This window comes from Aulonocara stuartgranti, assembly GCF_965226115.1.
Source record: "Aulonocara stuartgranti genome assembly, chromosome: 18".
In the NCBI taxonomy this organism is placed as follows: Eukaryota; Metazoa; Chordata; class Actinopteri; order Cichliformes; family Cichlidae; genus Aulonocara; species Aulonocara stuartgranti.
The window spans coordinates 26,032,707-26,050,209 of NC_138954.1; the positions used below are offsets into that span (position 1 = coordinate 26,032,707).

At 41.8% G+C, this 17,503-nt stretch overlaps 3 protein-coding genes across 4 annotated transcripts; 2 read left to right on the forward strand and 1 right to left on the reverse strand.

The window, feature by feature from the left end:
* Positions 1–950: 950 nt before the first annotated feature.
* zte38 (zebrafish testis-expressed 38) lies at positions 951–4,695 on the forward strand. 2 transcript variants are annotated; one of them, XM_082514880.1, is made up of 13 exons: positions 951–1,291; positions 1,388–1,498; positions 1,677–1,821; positions 2,293–2,356; positions 2,457–2,493; positions 2,595–2,615; positions 2,695–2,721; positions 2,819–2,886; positions 2,972–3,120; positions 3,217–3,449; positions 3,566–3,614; positions 4,461–4,501; positions 4,607–4,695. In XM_082514880.1, exons 2-13 carry the CDS (start codon positions 1,448–1,450, stop codon positions 4,652–4,654), a joined length of 933 nt encoding a protein of 310 aa, XP_082371006.1. In that variant the 5' UTR covers positions 951–1,291; positions 1,388–1,447; the 3' UTR covers positions 4,655–4,695. The 2 variants fall into 2 exon arrangements, with proteins under 2 accessions (XP_082371006.1, XP_082371005.1); XM_082514879.1 differs by having other exon boundaries at positions 954–1,498.
* aldh9a1b (aldehyde dehydrogenase 9 family, member A1b) lies at positions 4,675–11,259 on the reverse strand. Its single transcript, XM_082514878.1, has 12 exons — positions 11,127–11,259; positions 10,732–10,950; positions 9,842–9,987; positions 9,572–9,701; positions 9,334–9,468; positions 7,153–7,349; positions 6,871–7,011; positions 6,567–6,755; positions 6,386–6,473; positions 6,106–6,247; positions 5,557–5,669; positions 4,675–5,362 (listed from the first exon to the last, which is right to left on the reverse strand). The coding sequence occupies exons 2-12, from the start codon at positions 10,910–10,912 to the stop codon at positions 5,268–5,270; spliced, it is 1,557 nt and encodes a 518-aa protein (XP_082371004.1). The 5' UTR covers positions 10,913–10,950; positions 11,127–11,259; the 3' UTR covers positions 4,675–5,267.
* A 241-nt stretch (positions 11,260–11,500) lies between these two features.
* uck2b (uridine-cytidine kinase 2b) lies at positions 11,501–17,374 on the forward strand. The gene is made up of 7 exons (XM_082514882.1): positions 11,501–11,636; positions 13,553–13,712; positions 14,169–14,265; positions 14,468–14,610; positions 14,827–14,924; positions 15,138–15,186; positions 16,883–17,374. Exons 1-7 carry the CDS (start codon positions 11,532–11,534, stop codon positions 17,017–17,019), a joined length of 789 nt encoding a protein of 262 aa, XP_082371008.1. The 5' UTR covers positions 11,501–11,531; the 3' UTR covers positions 17,020–17,374.
* Positions 17,375–17,503: the final 129 nt, after the last annotated feature.

Here is a 17,503-nt window from a genome sequence, read left to right on the forward strand (position 1 = left end):
TCTTGATTGTCAGTTTTCTTACACCCACGTCACACATTATGAATATATAGTAGCTGTTTGATTACAACACAGTTTATCCACAAACTTTAACACCAACTGTCCAAACAACTGAAAATGCCAGTGTAAGTTAACAATGAATCTATTTTTTTCTTTCAACAGACCTCACAGCAGACACTTTGAATTTGTCAAGGGATGAAAAAGTAGTGAAATCAATGCTATGTTTAGGCTAAGTGTTTTGGATTCACTGAACTTCTCTATTACATATTCTTTTTTTGCTAGTCTAAAAGACACAAGGATATAATTATTATTTATAATTGTTACACCATACTTATCCAGTTAATGTAAAGCTGGCAAAAAGAAAGTGCCTGTAATGGCCATGCCTACTGGTCTACATCGGGGATGTCAAACTCATACATCGTGGGCTACATACAGCCCATTTATATACGGTGAACCCACTATGACTACATTTTTAACCCCACTTTATATAAGAAAAATAATTGCATTTTCAACAGTATGTCTCAGTTTTACCCAGAAAAGTAGTTTATAATTCACAGAAAATGTCTTTTTTTCTTGCAAGGAGCCATTGTGAAATTACATCATACAAACGGGATATTTTCTGGGGGTTTTTTTTGTTTTTTTTTAATTGTTTGTGTATCACTTATTACTTTAGCATAGTATGAATGACCACAGGAGAGGTCTTTATCAGTAATAACAGCTGTAAAACCTTTAACAATACAGTTAAAAATACATCTATGTCCTCCTTCACATTTTCCAGAACATTCCAGTGGGTTGGACTGGAACCTTTACAGGCCAGTTCTGCCGCCCCTGGTCTGGTCTTAATGTATTTGACTCGAAGAAATAGACCTATGTAAACCTATTATTTGTGAAGAATTTGAAAAATTAAAAACTTTTTTTATGGTTTAACAATTTTTTTATTCCTATATTTTAAAGTAAGGTCAGTTTCCCTGACCTTGTTGCTTTCCTACGAAGTTAAGAAAAACTGGACCAATACAGTCAGTAACTGGACCAATACCAATACTGTCAGTGCGCCCCAGGGTGGCTGTGGCTACAGTGTAGCTAGCCATCACCAGTGTGCGAATGTGTGTGTGAATGGGTGGATGACTGGATATGTAGAGCGCTTTGGGGTCCTTAGGGACTAGTAAAGCGCTATATAAATACAGGCCATGCGCCATGTTTTGGGCGGGAAATTGCTAGCGCTCCCCCCCCCCCCCCCACACCTGCCTGGTCACGGCTAATTATTTAATAACTCCTTTCTTACCTGCTCACCGTGGTAATAAGCTTCCCGAAACAACAACCAAAATCGCATAAGAGCTTTGTTAAGAAGAATACTTTGGCGAAATTTAATATTGTTTGTTTATCTTGCTAGCTCGTTTATTGATTAGTAGTACCACCTAGCTAACCTCCGGCCAAAGGAAAGAAGGAGAAAATGGCAGCTGGGAAGATGTGCATGAAGAAAAATAAGGAGGAAACTGCCGAGGTTTGAATTCACTACATAAAAATGCCATATTTTAGGTGTTATTTACTCAATGTTTGTATTTCTAAGTTCCTGTTTAACGGATCTGTGCTGGAAGATGTTTAAGGCAGTCAATGGCGACATCTTGTGGCCATGATATGACTGTGAATATGTTTTCTCCTTTCTTTTCTTTTATTTAAAGTGGACGGAGTTATTCCCGAACGACTTTAAATCTGCGCAGGAGTCTTTACTCTTTGTGAAAAGGATGATGGTCGTGGCTGTCTCCTCTATCACCTATCTCAGGGGTATTTTTCCAGAGGATGCCTACAGATCCAGATATCTGGAAGGTGAACATTCAGAGAAACTAGCTAGGAGTTTAATAAAATCAGTATTCGGTGAAAAAATGTACACTTACTGGATGCTTCATAAGGTAAAATACACCTATTCAATTAAAAACGTTTCCTGGTCTGATAATTTCAGGTGGTAGGTTCAGAATTTAGCTTCAACAATATGAAAGCATGGATCCGTCCTCCCTTGTATTATTGTTTGGGCCTCTTAAATCCCTCAAAGTGTGCTAAATTTAAATGACACAGCTTACTTTAGTATAGTCTCTGACGTATGTTCCTACCACAAAACTCAAATAATTTCAAACTCGTACATAACAATGAGTTCACTGTATTCCAGTGGCCTCTAAAGAGCATTTTTGGGATGTGGTGTTACCAGAGATTCAAATCATCAATGTGAAGCCAACAAATCTCTGTCTTACTACTTTTATTCACTGACTATAAAAGGCTGTTTTCTTTTTGTTGTTTTGCCAGATTTTTGCATCAAAATCTTGCGTGAAAACTGCAACACTCCTGGTGCAGCCAAAATTGTGAAATGGTAAATATAAAATCCCTGCTTTAATGCTAAGAAAATGTATAGAAGGAGAGTTTTATTACCCTGGTTAATATTTGCAAGTGTCCTTATTTGTTTTGTTCAGGTTGATGGGCTGTTTCGATGCATTAGAGAAACAATATGTAAGTCGAGCCTATTGTTCAACTGTTGAAATATGTAATAATGTGCGGTGCCGTTAATATTTTTGTTAATTTTATTATTTTGTATGTTATTCTCTGGACAGCTCCAGCTTGTGTTCATTGGGGTAAGTGTATATGTAACATGAAAGAGACAATTTCCCGGTTACATAGACATGTCTAAAACTTACGATTGTTACAATCCAGGTCTGCGCTGATCCTGATGAACCCAATGTAAGTTCTGTTAAATTACTGAATATTCAAATTACAGCAGCATGTGGCCTGATCGGAAATGATAAAAAAACGTATGAATCATTGTCTTACTTTGCAGCGGATAATTGAGTCCTACCACTTCAAATTCAGATACAGTGCAAAGGGACCAGAGATGGACATACTCAGGTAGGAATAAGTTTAAGCATGCCACACAGACTGAGCCCTACCCAGCTGACTGGCTGAAGCTGATATAACCTCTGTGCAACCATAGGAACAACGGTATAAAGATGCAAGTGACCATGGACGACACCAAAAAGGCTTTGGTGCTTCTCATCAGGAAGCTCTTTCTGCTTATGCAGAACCTGGACGTCCTCCCCAGCAACGTCTACCTGACCATGAAGCTCTACTACTATGATGAGAGTAGGATACTTACTTTTAATGAATATCCTTGTGTCTTTTAGACTAGAATTTTCCTACTAAAAACTAAAAATATTATACTGTGCTCTTCTTTCAAAGTCACCCCTGCTGACTACCAGCCGCCTGGTTTCAAGGAGGGCGAATGTGACAGTCTGTGGTTTGAAGGCGTGGCCGTGAACTTCAGGGTTGGTGAGGTGGAGACGCCCTTTCACACCTTGAAAATAGCTGTGTCAGCAGAACAGGATCGGGTGGAGAAACTTCAGAAAGGAAATCATTTGGGGGAGACTAAGCAGGTTTCTCAGGGGGCTTTTCCAGAGAAGGAAATTGAGAAGGTAGGCTACAGAAAGGGGACTGTTTAAGTACTGGATGATATCTTTATAACAGTCTCAATCCTGTTTACAAATGCAACAGGCAGTTTATCATAATATTCTTAAACACTTGGTTACAGAATCCTCCCAAGAAAATATATGAAGGAGAGGATCTGCCTTCTGAAGACGGTGAGTCTATCAGGGCTGGGTGATCCATATTTCCCAAGAAGCCACATGAGAACTGTACAAAGGAGTATTGGGGGCTATATTAAGAAAAAAATATTCATTTTGAGAGTACAAAGCTGATTAAAGCTGTTGTTTCAAGTCTGCCACAGCTGCTACACTCTGCGAAATGCCTTGTGTTGATGAATGACTGAAATCATACTTCAGAACTGGTTTTAACAGCAAGGAAATTATTTCTCTTTTAGCACATAAACACAGTGTGCTGATGGGTATGAGGACGTTGAAGAGATGGTGCAGAAAGCCTCATCTGATCAAAGGAAAAACCACACAAACTCAGAAAAGTTGTCTGGATTTATGCAAAATGACATGCCTGTCAAGTTAGAAATGCAAGGATATCAATGGTTACACATTCTCGCATTAAAGAGGACGTATGCTGTGTCATAAGCCACAGTAAGACAGCTGATAATGTTTTTTCACCAACTCCACTACAAAGGCATTTTTGGGCATCGGGTATAGCAGCCGTGGGAGTTGTTTAGCTTGAAACAACAGCCTGTATCTTCACATTTCAACTTTATTCTCAAAGTGAATAATATTCTTTTTGTTAATGTGGCGCAAATACTCTGTTGTAGAACTTTGGGCTGTTGTGAAAGGCAGATAAAATCTATATTGAGCAGGATTAAGTTCACATAATAGATGCAGCCCTCCACAACAGTCCCACTTTCGCATGTGTTCCTCTTGGGAAAACTGATCGCCTACCCTGGATGTGCTGCTGCTGTTTAAACCCTCACCCTAAAACAAAACAAAACATAAAATTGAACAAAAGACTTACACTGCTGACTTTCCTCTAAACAGAGTCTGCACAGTTTAAGAAACCAAGGCGACCCATGGCAAAGGTACAGTGGTACTAGACTGTAACAAAATCTAAGAAATAACATATTTGAGCTTAATTAATAATAATTATTAATTTTCCAACTGTTTACTTTTTTTGTCTGTCTTAGAGGACTGCAGCTGCCAGAAATCTTGCAAGAAAGAAAAGAAGAATCTAACCAACAAGACAAAAGACGTGTGAACAACCTGTTAATTTTAGTATGACGTTATTGTACAATTCATGTTATTATCAAATGTGTTAGACAGGTTCCTTTGATAGTTCACTCTACCCAGACATTGCTGTTGCAGTTTTATTTCACACGACACGCTATATCATTCATAATTCATATAAAAGTACTCAGGTTTTCATTTAAGTGTACAAAAATAGTTTCATGTGTATAGTTTATAAAATAAAGCTTGATTGTAAACATTGTTGTGCAAATGCGTAAAATACGTTGAGAATCATCTCATTTACATAAATGGCCAAAAAAGGTAACCAAGCACGAAACTCAATATGAAACTCATTCGCACTCAAGTAGCTAAAATCAGTCAAGATTTAGATTTTAATCACAAAGCTAAGAGCTTGAATTAGATTGAATTGGTTCAGAATGCAGTTTTAGTGCCTACAATGTGTTATATTTTCCTGTAAATTAGAAAAAAAGTGTGGATGATTTGACTGTTAGTTGTTATTTGGAGCACAAACAGTTGATAGTTTTTCCTTGACTGAGAGAGATTTCCTGATCTAGAGTCTCTGTCTCAGTGCACAGCTCTGGCTTGCTGTGGCTGGGTGGTCTAGAAGAGGCTGTCTACATCGCCCATCTCCACAAACACAGTCTTCAGTTGGGAGTAAAACTCGATCGTCACCTGGCCGTTCTCCCGCCCTATGCCTGGGGAACATAAGGGTCACAAATGCACGCCCACTTTACTTACTGTAGTTGTCAGATGATGCATTTTTCCAGGTATAGAACTGATCTGAGTTATTCAGTTAATTACTTATGAGTTTGATTAATAAAAAAACAAAACAAAGTAATGATATGCCGTTCACATTTAGCTCTTGGCCAGCTTGAAAACGAGAGTGTACCTGACATTTTGAAACCCCCAAAAGGCACCTCCACAGGAGTAATGTTGTAGTTGTTGATAAAACAGGAGCCTGCCTTTAGATGTTCAACCACTCTATGGGCTCGCCTCACGTCCCTGCAGAACACGCATAAAAGCAAATTTAAAATCTCCAAAAGTTGATTCTGTTCATGAACAGAATCAACTTTTGGAGATTTACTTACCTGGATAATTGATAATGCATCAAGACAAATTTAAAATAAATAAATTCAGACACCAAAGCAAAATAAGAGGCTGACATGCGCGATCTTTTGGTTGTTTGTCAGCAAGGTTTCGCCAAAACAACCACATGAACAAACAACTACATGAAACATGCTGGAGAGCTGAAGCATGGGAAAGAAGGGACCCACTGAGTATAGATGACTTTGTTTGAGGGATTAGGGAATTGTATGTGTTATATGTGTATGTGATACACTGGGACTCAGATTAAGTGACTTCAATTACTGGTTGGTTTGTAGCTTTAAATGTGGTTTAAAAAAAAGAAGAAGAGAATTTGCACATATAACAAACCAACCTGGTGAAAACACCTGCAGCCAGACCCAGTGAAGTGTCATTAGCCCTCTGCAGCACCTCGTCTTCTGTCTCAAAGGGTAGCACAGACATGACTGGACCAAAGATCTCCTCCTTCACACAGGTCATGTCATCAGTGCAGTTACCTATGAAGGGGTAAAATTAAAGGATTTCAATCCACTGACTTCAGAAAACTTGTGGTGTTGCAGTTAAATTTAGTAGGGGGAGATAGTTTCCAGCACCGTAACAAAATGCAAAAATAGAGTATTTTATAGAAGGTCTACCTAATACGCATGGTGTCATGTAGTATCCTCCTCTGAGCTTGGGATCAGATGGGACATAAGATTCACCCCCACACAACACTGTAGCGCCCTAGTAACAATGCAATCCAAGTTGAAGTTCCTGCACATAATCCTACTGGTGTACACCTGACAAAATAAAAAGAACTCCTTGAACGAGTCTTACCTCTTTTTTTGCTCGATCAACAAAAGACAGGACTTTATCCAGATGTGGGTGGCTGACCAGTGCCCCCATTCTGGTGCTCTCTAAAAGAGGGTCTCCTATTTCGATCGCTTGGGTCCTCTTTACCACCTCCTTCACAAACTCAGGCAGAATATCCTTCTGAACAAAGACCCTCGTACCATTGCTGCACACCTGTGATGCAGATATACAACACTATCAAGTAACAGGCTTCAATGTGAACCAGACACAAGCTGAACCATAGAGTGATGGTAAAATATAACAGCATATGAAAAAAAAGATACACTACCTGGCCTTGAGACAGGAAGTTGGCCATGAGAGCTCCCCTCACAGCGTTCTCCAGATCACTGTCCTTAAATATGAGCAGTGGAGATTTTCCTCCAAGCTCCAAAGTCACTGGTTTGACCCCCTTAGATGCCATCTCCATGATCTGTGGCACAAAAGCAAATGGAAAAACATCCAGTTATTAGGACATATAAAGAAGACGTCGGCATCGTTACCACGACATTTACAAATCCCAATTGTTTACTATTAAATGTCCTAGTCACAAGAAGTCTAAAATACCACGTACTTTCTGTCCTGTGGGCACACTACCAGTAAAAGACACCTTAGCAACATCAGGGTGTTGACACAGGAGGCTGCCAGTTTCCTGGCCCCCCTGGACCACATTGAAGAGCCCCTCTGGAACTCCGGCTTTGGCGTAGATCTCTGCCAGCATGACTGCTGTCACAGGTGTCACCGGTGACGGTTTAAACACCATGGAGTTACCTAATATGGAGAAAAGATGACAAAGAAAAACATGGATTGTTTGAATTCTTTTAATAAGTCTGCACATTCAGTTGTATCAGTCTCTGTGGAATGCTATCTAAAGGTGAAATGCTGTAATTATTTTCTGAACTGTTTTGTGCTCAAATGAATTGCTGACATTTAAAGATGGTAACGCCCACATTTTAGTTTTAGTAGCGCAGCAGTTTATGTCAAGTGACCTTACAAAACATAGTCTTGCTGTTCATTTGCTAGAACGTGCAGTTATCCTAACTTCAGATGCCCTTTCCTCACCCCACAGTCTAACTTCTTTTTTCTTTTTTTTTTTGCCTGTCCCATTTGGATCTTTAGCCGTGAGAATTGTTGTCTGAAGGCCAAGAAAGATGCCAAGCGGATTTACTTTACCAAGTGGATCATCATGGCCTTGCCATATTGGTCCATTTGATTGACCTTTATTATAATTATGTATTTATTTTATTTTATTTTTGGTTGTTACAGACGGGACAGACATGACTGGGGGATAGGACAGGGAGAGAGAATGAAAGAAAGAGAGAGAGAGAGAAAGAAAAATAGAGGGGAGAAGAGATGGTGAGAAAGGGGGGAAGAAAAAAAAAAGGAAAACCAAACAAAACACCTGGATCACCTGTATGGAGATAAAAAAAACAAAACAAAAAAAAACAGAAGAGAAAACGAACAAAACAGAGCAACATAATAAATACACCACCATCACAATAAACTAGCTAATAGTAGATAACAGTAGATACTAAATATTACATGCTATTGTGCAGTACACAAGATTGACAGTGCACAATGTGCTTTGAGGTAGCAGCCAAGAAAGGTGTAGTTTGTGTTTGTGAACACCCGTGTGTACACCTGTGTGCACACCTGTGTGGATCAGCACGCTTGTATTCAAAAGGTTTCTCCATGTAACGATCTGCTAGGGAGTGTGGGGAGCCACAGCCCCGTCCCCCAGGGCATGAAGCAGGTATGGAGGAGATCCAGGCCCCAGACATCCAGAGGCCCCAGAGTACGAGGACCCAAGGAGGAGCACCACAGGGGCAACCGCGCCACCCTCCTGGGAAGAGCTGAGGAGAGCCCCAAACGAGAGGTCACGGAGCAAAGGCCAGAGGGGGTTGCAGTGACGTGCCCGTGGGCTCTGCTGGCAGCCAGCTGTGCCAGAGAGGACCGAGCCTCAGGCCCAGATGCCAGAGACCTGAGGGCACCCCACCCCCTGGAAGGGGCCCAGCTGGGCCACAGGCGCCAGGCCCCGCCAATCGGACACCAGGAGTGAGTTGGTACATACATGAGCGCCTAGCCCCAGACACCAAGAACCATCGTCTGAGGGCATCAGCCACTGGTAGGGAGTGTGGTGAGGGGAGATAGGCCTCCATACCTCGGAGAGCCTGAGATGTTCCCAGAGAGGTGGAGTCTAAGACCCAAGCTGACATATAGACACAGATGAACAGGCGCACGCAGACACAAACGTGCATTCCCACCCCCATATACACAATCAAATACTCGGCACTCATCCGACGTGGGGACAGACACAAATAGACACTGTACACACATTCACACTCCCCAAACATACTCTATATCCCAGGTCCGGGTACCCCTGCCCCCAGAGGGGCAAACCATACCCGGACCAAGGAAATGTAACCCTTCTCTCTGGGGTGGAGCAAAGCAGACCGCCTCCTTATGTGCAGTAGAGAGAGAGAGACCCCGCATCCCAGACCCCAATCTGACGGCCAGCACCTTCTCCCAGCCCCCCAGCCCCGAAGGTTAACAGAACGGGAGTGAGTGAGGACCCCAAACCTCCCTCCGCCCGCTCATATGTAGTGTTGCTGCGTGCTGTTCTAAAGTGCATTTAAAACAGTCTAACTTCTTAAGAAAATGTACTGATTCATTTTCCAGGAGTTTAAAGAGATTTTCTTAAATGTAGCAAACCAACAAAGGCCACTGGTGTTTTGGTCGTGGAAGAAACCCATACCGCAGGCCAGGGCTGGAGCAGACTTCCAGGCAGCGATCTGAAAGGGATAATTCCAAGCACCGATGCCAACACAGACTCCCAGCGGCTCTCTGCGAGTGTATGCAAAGGATCCCCCAGGCAACTGGACATGCTGGCCTTGATAAAGGAAAACAGAAGCATTGACAAGGTAAAACAAAGGCTGACGTGACATTTATAAAGCCATATAAATATGGCAAAAATATACGATAGCTATACCAACCTGCTAAAGTGCTGGCCAGTCCTGCATAGTACTCTATACACAGTCTGGCAGAGTCCACATCCAGACGGGCCTCTGTGATGGACTTCCCATTATTGACCACCTCCATTTCAGCTATTTCCTCTCTTTTGCTCTGTGCATTAAAATCAGGGCATATGCAATCTAATATATTAGATGACTCATGAGATCTTCCTTTTGCAAGATATAACAACAACTTTGTTGAGCTGTTCTTCATTCTAAAAAACAAAACAAAAACATATAAACAACAAACACCTCAATTATATGTGCAGCTTCTATCATGACCCTTGCCCTCTCCATCCCCGACATTTTGCTCCAATAACCGAAAGCCAGTTTGGCAGCCTTCACAGCTTGATCCACCTCCACAGCACCACAAGGCTCCAACTGGCACAGGACACGGCCTACAACATGGAATGTAAGATAGCTCAAGCGTCCAAGTAGGCGGACTTTCATGAAAACAACAGGTTGCACACAGTTTCCATTTGACACAGTCATCTCTATGATTCCAGTCGTTCTTTGATGTGAAGGAAAAATAATTATCGGCCTACAGCAGCTACAGGCAACTGTGCTGTGAATTTTGTGGCTCGCTTACACTTTAGAGCTGGAAATGTCATTTTCAGTGATGGTAACTGTGATTAGATAAAGAGCACCATGCATAAAGGGTGGGGCTGCATGCAGGCTCTGTGCTGGCTCAGATGGAGTTAAGAGAGTTGAATTAAAAACAGGGACCGGGCCTCAAAGAGCATCAGAATATAATTGGACTAAAAATGTGTAATGCACGGAGCAGCAGGCTGACTATCAGGCATCATTAACTGATAATGATGTGCTCTCATGTCTTGGTTCTGCTCCAATGAAGCTGTGCAGAGATAACACTGTCCATACAGGACTGCTGGTCTATAGCAGTGACTAACTGGATACAGTATATCAATCAACATGTGTAGAAAGTTTACTTTTATTGAAAAACTAGTTACCAAGTTTAGAGGTGTATTTGACAAAAAGACTTTAATCATTCAGAAAGTAACGTTGAAATCATTTTCCCCTACTAAAGATTACCAGACATACATATTCACACAGCAATGGCCAAAGTCCGGTGATAAGGCAGGGTCAGTACTTTTTTTTCAGTATTTACGAGCTGTGTGTTTTACCGGTTGCAGGTTCGTAAACAATGTCCTTGCTGCATTTCTCAGGGCCTGTCCTCCTCTTCCCAGCCCAGAAGTTAAGCGGGAGGGTGATCTCCACCGAGCCGGAGGAGATGCACCTCACTCCAGCAGCCAGAAGAGCAGCTGCAGGGCGCCGCAGAGGGAGACTAGCGAGTCTCCGGAGCATATTGGAGCTCGTCCCGTAGCTTCAAGTGTCACTGATGACTGTAAAACATGCAGTATGCGGGTTAACGTCACTATACCGATAACGCTGGAAAATCTAAAAAGGAGTCTGACTCGATTACAAGCAACTCCGCCAAACAGTTATGTGCTAACGACTCTTTCACTTTACTGTCACTTTTAAAATGTCATTATTGGATTTAAGTTTTGAGAAAACATACCTATAAGACGTTTAATTTGTTTTCGAAGAGTCCAATCTCAACTCAATTGAGAATATCGTGTTTAGTTGCCATTACAACGGTACTTTTCTGACGATTCACCAAGGGGCGGGCCAAATTGCAGCCGAAAGCCAATCGGCGCTAACAGGCCAGTGGCGTCTGAACGTACTATACGATTGGATAGTTTCACTGTCGATCACTTAAAGCGGCTTTACGAATATACTCTCATATGTTAAACATAATTAAACGTCAGTAACTATTGCATGGCTGTAAAACTTTCTTAATAAATACAAGCAAATAAAAATATATAATTAAAATTGCAGTTGTTTAAAATATAGGGCAGCGTTGTGGGAGGAGCTACATCATAACTACGTTCCAGCTCAGCGGCTGGAGGAGCACATTACAAGTATGGCTGGAGACAGTGAGACACATTTAGGGGACCGCGGCGAGAACACCCAGGTTGTTCGGCAACCTTTCCTCATCGGTGTCTCCGGTGGCACTGCCAGCGGCAAGGTTAGCGTTCTAGTGAGCTAATTTGACGGGTTTCACGTAGTGACACGTTGAGAATTTTGAGTTAATTGACGGCTGATACTCGCAGCTGAGTTCGCCGGCTGACCGCGTGGCTTCAGCGACGCAGCAGTGAGGCTTGATTGACAGTTCACAATAGTTTAGCGCACTGGTGCTCTGTCTGTGGTGCTGAACGCTGACTTTAGTTGGTCCAATATTCTTCTTTTTTGTGACGGAAATAATAATGATAATGATAAACTAAAATGACAATGGATGGTAATAATGTTAGCTTAGTTAGCCCCCGAGCTAACGATAAATTCCATCACATGCTAGCAGTGCCGGGAGATCTAAGACAATAGCTAGTGCTAACCTAACTCTAAGCTAGGTGGGCTGTGTTTGTAAACAGTGTGAGCCACATATCTGTCAAATGAATAATATTTTAGCAGCGTTAAAATGATAGTTGTTTGACGTCAGATTTTTTCCCCTTTGGCCCGGGATAACTGCTAACGTTAAATAACGGTAACCTACATGGTGGCTTACTGGATAATAATATACTGAACCCATTGTGGAAATCACTGTGGAAAAAGATGTCGCTCATCTCTCCTTAATATGTGAAACCTTAGATGCCTTTTTAACAAAAAAATAAATAAAATTATATATATATATATATATATATATACACACACACACACACACACACACGTCGATTCAAGAAGTATTAGCTTAGCTTATTGTATTCTATTTTAATTTGACCGAGTTGCATTAAAAGCCTCGCACAAAGAAGCACGCGCGTGGGCAGAGCTAAACTTGCCAGCGCACACGGTGGCGCTGACTCTTAAACACAGACGTGGCTATTTCTCCAAACACGTCGTCACATTTCTTTGTTATGAATTTTAGGGTTTTTTTTTTTTTTTTTTTTTTTTTTAAACCGTGGGCGGCTGGGGAAAAAAACTCCCCTTGAATTAAACCAGTGATCAAAGTTCACATAACAGACTAGCTAAATGCGAAGGTTAGTCAAGGTAAACAATACTAAATTGGTGGTGAATGTTACTTTTCGCGGCTTTGTTGTGATCCCGTCGTACATTCATCTCCTTTGGGCCCTCTTTCTGGCTCTTTAAACCGTATCATCTGTTATTGGCATTATGTCAGTGTTTTCCTGTCAGTTTCCGGTTTGACGCTGCTCGGGGTGTGAGTGATGTCATGTTCCGCGTTTGGTATATTTAGAAGACATACCAGTTTTGTTTCATATTCATTAGCCTTACTGCTGAAGGTCTCCCCCTGCCTGTAATGGCAACAAAATAATGAATATGATTTTTCTTTAAAAACAAACAAACATTAATACTAAAAAAAATAATTATAAAATTATATACATACCCTTAATATTTAAAAGTAAAACGTCTTCCCTTTAGTGTATTTAAAAAGTTTATTTTGAATTTCTCCAAGAGGGCTAAACTTAGAAGTTAGAGCTTCAAAGTGATGCTGTGTCACTGGGGTGGCTCAAGGGTACATTCAAAGTTTGTCCATTTTATCAGAAACTACCCCATTTGAGGGCGTTGACCCAAGCTTCCAGCTCTGGTGTGAAGCTGTTTAAATTCGTTGTAGCACAGTGTAATGGGTACAAAAGGAAGCAGAGCCTCAGGCAGTGGGGGAATGCCCTGTCAGCATTGGGCATGAGATTCTTTTAGTTTGGGAGGTCAGTGAGGACAAAAAAGGTTGGCCACAGGGCAGTTTGCCTATAGCAGTTTGCAAATGTGATGCAGGATGTTTACTCACCCAGATTATTTCTAGGTTAAAATCTTAATCTATGTGGGTTGATATTTAGCCCACATGGGATGTAGCATGCTGATGTTTGGCCGATACTGGTATTCAGTAGTCCTATTGGTGCACTCTCCTGACAGTCATGTTCTTGATCATTTCCACAGTCGTCTGTGTGTGAGAAGATCATGGAGCTCCTGGGACAGAACAAGATTGACCACCATCAGCGGCAGGTGGCGATCCTCAGCCAGGACAGCTTTTACAAGGTGCTGACTCCTGAGCAGAAAGCCAAGGCACTCAAGGGCCAGTTTAACTTTGATCATCCAGGTATGATGCACGTTAAATCTTTGCTACATGTTACAGGTTTTAGTGGCTAGGTCATTTTACCTGGCTTATTGTATTAACTAAATGGCATCTTTCATGTGCACATGCAGTCCAAAGTGGATTACGGTTAAACAATTGGAGGATAAAATATGTTAAATGACACCTAACAGTGGCAGCAATACATAGAACTTTTGGAGTCCATTTTTGGAGTCAGGCTTTTCACCCTCGCTTCCTTTCTGGGCTGATTTTAAATCTGCACCATCAGCAAGCCGTCCTCAGGCAGCTGCTGCCAGGCTCAGACTGAACACAACACATGTTATACGAAAGCGATTCCTGGGTTACCAAACGTGCGGGGAGCGGTGCCACGTGTCTGTGGGTGCACATTGAGCTGTAGTGATGGAGGTTAAGTGTGACCAATTGTAACTGAGCATTTTTCGGTTTTCCCTTTCTTGACCTCAGATGCCTTTGACAGCGAGCTGATCATACAAACACTGAGACAGATCCTTCAGGGGAAAACTGTCCAGATCCCAGTTTATGACTTTGTCACTCATTCCAGGTGAGTGCCTCTTTGTTTACCATGCTGTTTAATTTGGCCACAATTCATCATGTGATCATAGAAGCACAACAGAGGCTTTATGCATTTAAACAAATAAAGCATTTGATGTGTAACTTCGATTGTGTAATATGCTTAAATTTGTTTTGACACGCGTGTAAATGCAGTCGCTCACAGAGAAGAGGCACCTTTCTGTGTGTTCCAGGAAAGACGAGTTTGTTATGGTGTATCCGGCTGATGTGGTCCTGTTTGAGGGCATCCTCATGTTCTACTCGCAGGAAATCAGAGATCTGTTCCAGATGAAGCTGTTTGTTGACACAGATCCCGACACACGGCTGTCGCGTCGAGGTGTATAGCGTGATTTGGGTTGCTACTCACTAGTGTAACGATTGTCACTTAAGTGCACTGTTAAAGTGCTTTTGGTTTTCAAAAGTACATTTGGACAGTCTGTTATCATCACATAGTGTGTGTGTGTGTGTGTTGTGTTTCTGTTTCTTGTTTCTTTTTTTACATTGGTGTACTTTTGTTTTTCATGTCTAAATGTAAAACATGTCTCTATTTCAGTTCTGAGAGACATCAGTGAACGTGGCAGAGACCTGGAGCAAGTGCTCAGTCAGTACATCACTTTTGTGAAGCCGGCCTTCGAGGAGTTCTGTTTACCTGTGAGTGCTCCTGTCTTGTTGAGACACTAAACCAGGACTGACACCATTCTAGTTTTAACACTGATACAGGCAATTATTTTTTTGGTAACAAGAAATATTTGCCCACTAGAGAGCGCTGTGTGCTTGTACTTGTTTAGAATAAAGAATTGTTCCATATTATAATGTTTTTGAGCTGCTGTATTTAATCATAAGAACATTTCTTATTTCTACCAGACGAAGAAGTATGCAGATGTCATTATTCCACGAGGAGCAGATAATCTTGGTGAGGCCTCAGTGATTATCGTGACATCTTAACCTACAAATAACTAACGTGTTTAACTTGTCCTTTGGATTGTGCTTGAGTTTGCCCGTGCGAGGCAAAACAAACATGTTCGCGCTCCAGGGGTCCGTTCTTCGTACCTCGCTTACTACATCCAAGATCAAATCATCGCGCTAACTTTGAGCTTGCTATTCCGGTTCTCCGAACACACCTGTTGTTGACGATTAGTACAGCTGGATGGAGTAATGTGAGATCACTGGGTGGCTTAACAGGGGCTACGCATCGATAGTAGAAACATTGATCGGCAACCCTTTGATTGGTCAGCGAAAATGTCGAAGGAGCGCGCTCGGTATTTTTCAGCAGCAGAGCAAGAACTCTTGATTGAGGGATTTCAGGAGTTTCAGAGTTTAGTTAAAACGCAAGGGAACACTGCAAAGGCTGCAAAAGCAAGGAGAGAGGGCTGGCAGAAAGTTGCTGACAAATTAAACTCGTAAGTAATTTAATAATAATAACAATAATAATGGATTGGATTTATATAGCGCTTTTCAAGGCACCCAAAGCGCTTTACAATGCCGCTATTCATTCACTCTCACATTCACACACTGGTGGAGGCAAGCTACGGTTGTAGCCACAGCTGCCCTGGGGCAGACTGACAGAAGCGAGGCTGCCATATCGCGCCATCGGCCCCTCTGGCCAACACCAGTAGGCGGTAGGGTAAATTTATTATATTATATTACATTATATCCTCTTTCACATTAGAGCCACAACAGGACCCACTAGAACATGGGAACAAGTAAAAGTGAAATATAAGAATATTCTACACAATGGTAATATTTATCACTTATATTGCTTTTAGTCTCTTGGAATGAGACCCTGGAATAATCTGTTTGTTTATAACAGCAACCAAGAAAAGGGCAGAGCAAAAAAAGACAGGTGGTGGTCCTGCACCCCCTCGTCAACAAGTTGGTTAAGTAAATAATACCCTCACGGGAAAATCGATATCTCTCTATGCGCACACTGTCGCGCTGAGCTAAAGGATCCTGTCTATCCCGCAATATACGCTGAATTCTGAGAACTCTCCTTATCAATCTTGCACCTTCCGCAATGGGTGGCTCACGTATACGGACAGGACATGGCTGCGACAGACTTCCCAAATCCACCTTCGCTTTTATAGCCGTCGTCTCTCATCTTGATTACACGAAGTAATTTACTATTACTACTCTAACATATGACTTACATCTGAAATAATCAAATACATGAAATAGAATGATTAATAGTACATTTCCCTTTTTTTAGGAAATGACCTGTATGTATCTGTATGAAATCAATAAAAGAATCAAGTACTGCAATATCTTTAGTTACATTGATAATATTTATTTATGGTAAAACAGTGGTAAAATATCGCTGTTGCTTTCGTATACATGAAGCGGACATACCTGAGTGGCCGCGATCTAATCTTGTTTACATAAAGTAAACCTGCTCCCGAGCAGGTTTACGCTTACGGATCTGTTGCTATGACAGCAAGTCCCGGATGAGCTTCGGAGAACCGAACGATCCGAGATCACGCGAAATCGTCAACAATCAAATCCAGCTAACTTACTTATCGAGGTACGAAGAACAGGCCCCAGTGATACAAATAACACACCTCTGCCACACAGCATCTCAAGGTCTTTAACAAACTTTCCATTTCCTCTTTCAGTGGCCATCAACTTGATAGTACAGCACATCCAAGACATTCTGAACGGCGGACCAAGCAAACGTCACAACGGCTGCACGAACGGCCACAGCACTCCACGGCAGCGGCGGACCTCCGAGTCAAGCAGTCGGCCTCACTGACCCCATCACACCTCTCTTCACAGAAGGGAGAGGGGTGTGGGGTGTTGTAAATAATGCCTGTGGGCATCACTGTATTTAAAAGAGGAGAAGAAGAAGAAATGCAAAGAGAATTGAAATGCCTTTTATTATATCATGACTACTCTTATGTTATTGGTTATTTCATTGTAACTGTAAGGATTTGATTTTTATTTTGTCATGAGGGTAAAGATGAGCTCTTGTTGCGATGAGACCATTGGTTAAATATTGATCCCATGCATTTCACCCCTGCCTCTTTTTTCCCCTTCCTTTCTTTTTATGTATCCCCTGCTGCTCCGTTAAAGTTTATGCTGTAAATGAATAAAATTGGGGAATCTTTTTTTTTTTTTTCCTTATGTCTGATAAAACTTGAAGCCCTCGGGGGGGGGGGAGGAATCTGATGACATGTTTAGTGTTCTGAAAGGAACGCAAGTTAGACAAGTGATGAATCAGGTGCACTCTAGCTAGA

Excerpts from the sequence above, each read along its gene's own strand:
- zte38 (XM_082514880.1), top strand. The coding sequence starts at position 1,448 with ATGGCAGCTGGGAAGATGTGCATGAAGAAAAATAAGGAGGAAACTGCC. Across the intron at positions 1,822-2,292 it reads CAGATCCAGATATCTGGAAG|ATTTTTGCATCAAAATCTTG; the intron begins GTGAACATTCAG and ends TTGTTTTGCCAG. Across the intron at positions 3,121-3,216 it reads GCTCTACTACTATGATGAGA|TCACCCCTGCTGACTACCAG; the intron begins GTAGGATACTTA and ends CTTCTTTCAAAG.
- aldh9a1b (XM_082514878.1), bottom strand. The coding sequence starts at position 10,912 with ATGCTCCGGAGACTCGCTAGTCTCCCTCTGCGGCGCCCTGCAGCTGCT. Across the intron at positions 6,248-6,385 it reads CATGACACCATGCGTATTAG|GTAACTGCACTGATGACATG; the intron begins GTAGACCTTCTA and ends ACCCCTTCATAG. Across the intron at positions 5,363-5,556 it reads TGGGGGTTTCAAAATGTCAG|GCATAGGGCGGGAGAACGGC; the intron begins GTACACTCTCGT and ends TATGTTCCCCAG.
- uck2b (XM_082514882.1), top strand. The coding sequence starts at position 11,532 with ATGGCTGGAGACAGTGAGACACATTTAGGGGACCGCGGCGAGAACACC. Across the intron at positions 14,266-14,467 it reads GACTTTGTCACTCATTCCAG|GAAAGACGAGTTTGTTATGG; the intron begins GTGAGTGCCTCT and ends TGTGTGTTCCAG. Across the intron at positions 14,925-15,137 it reads TCGAGGAGTTCTGTTTACCT|ACGAAGAAGTATGCAGATGT; the intron begins GTGAGTGCTCCT and ends TATTTCTACCAG.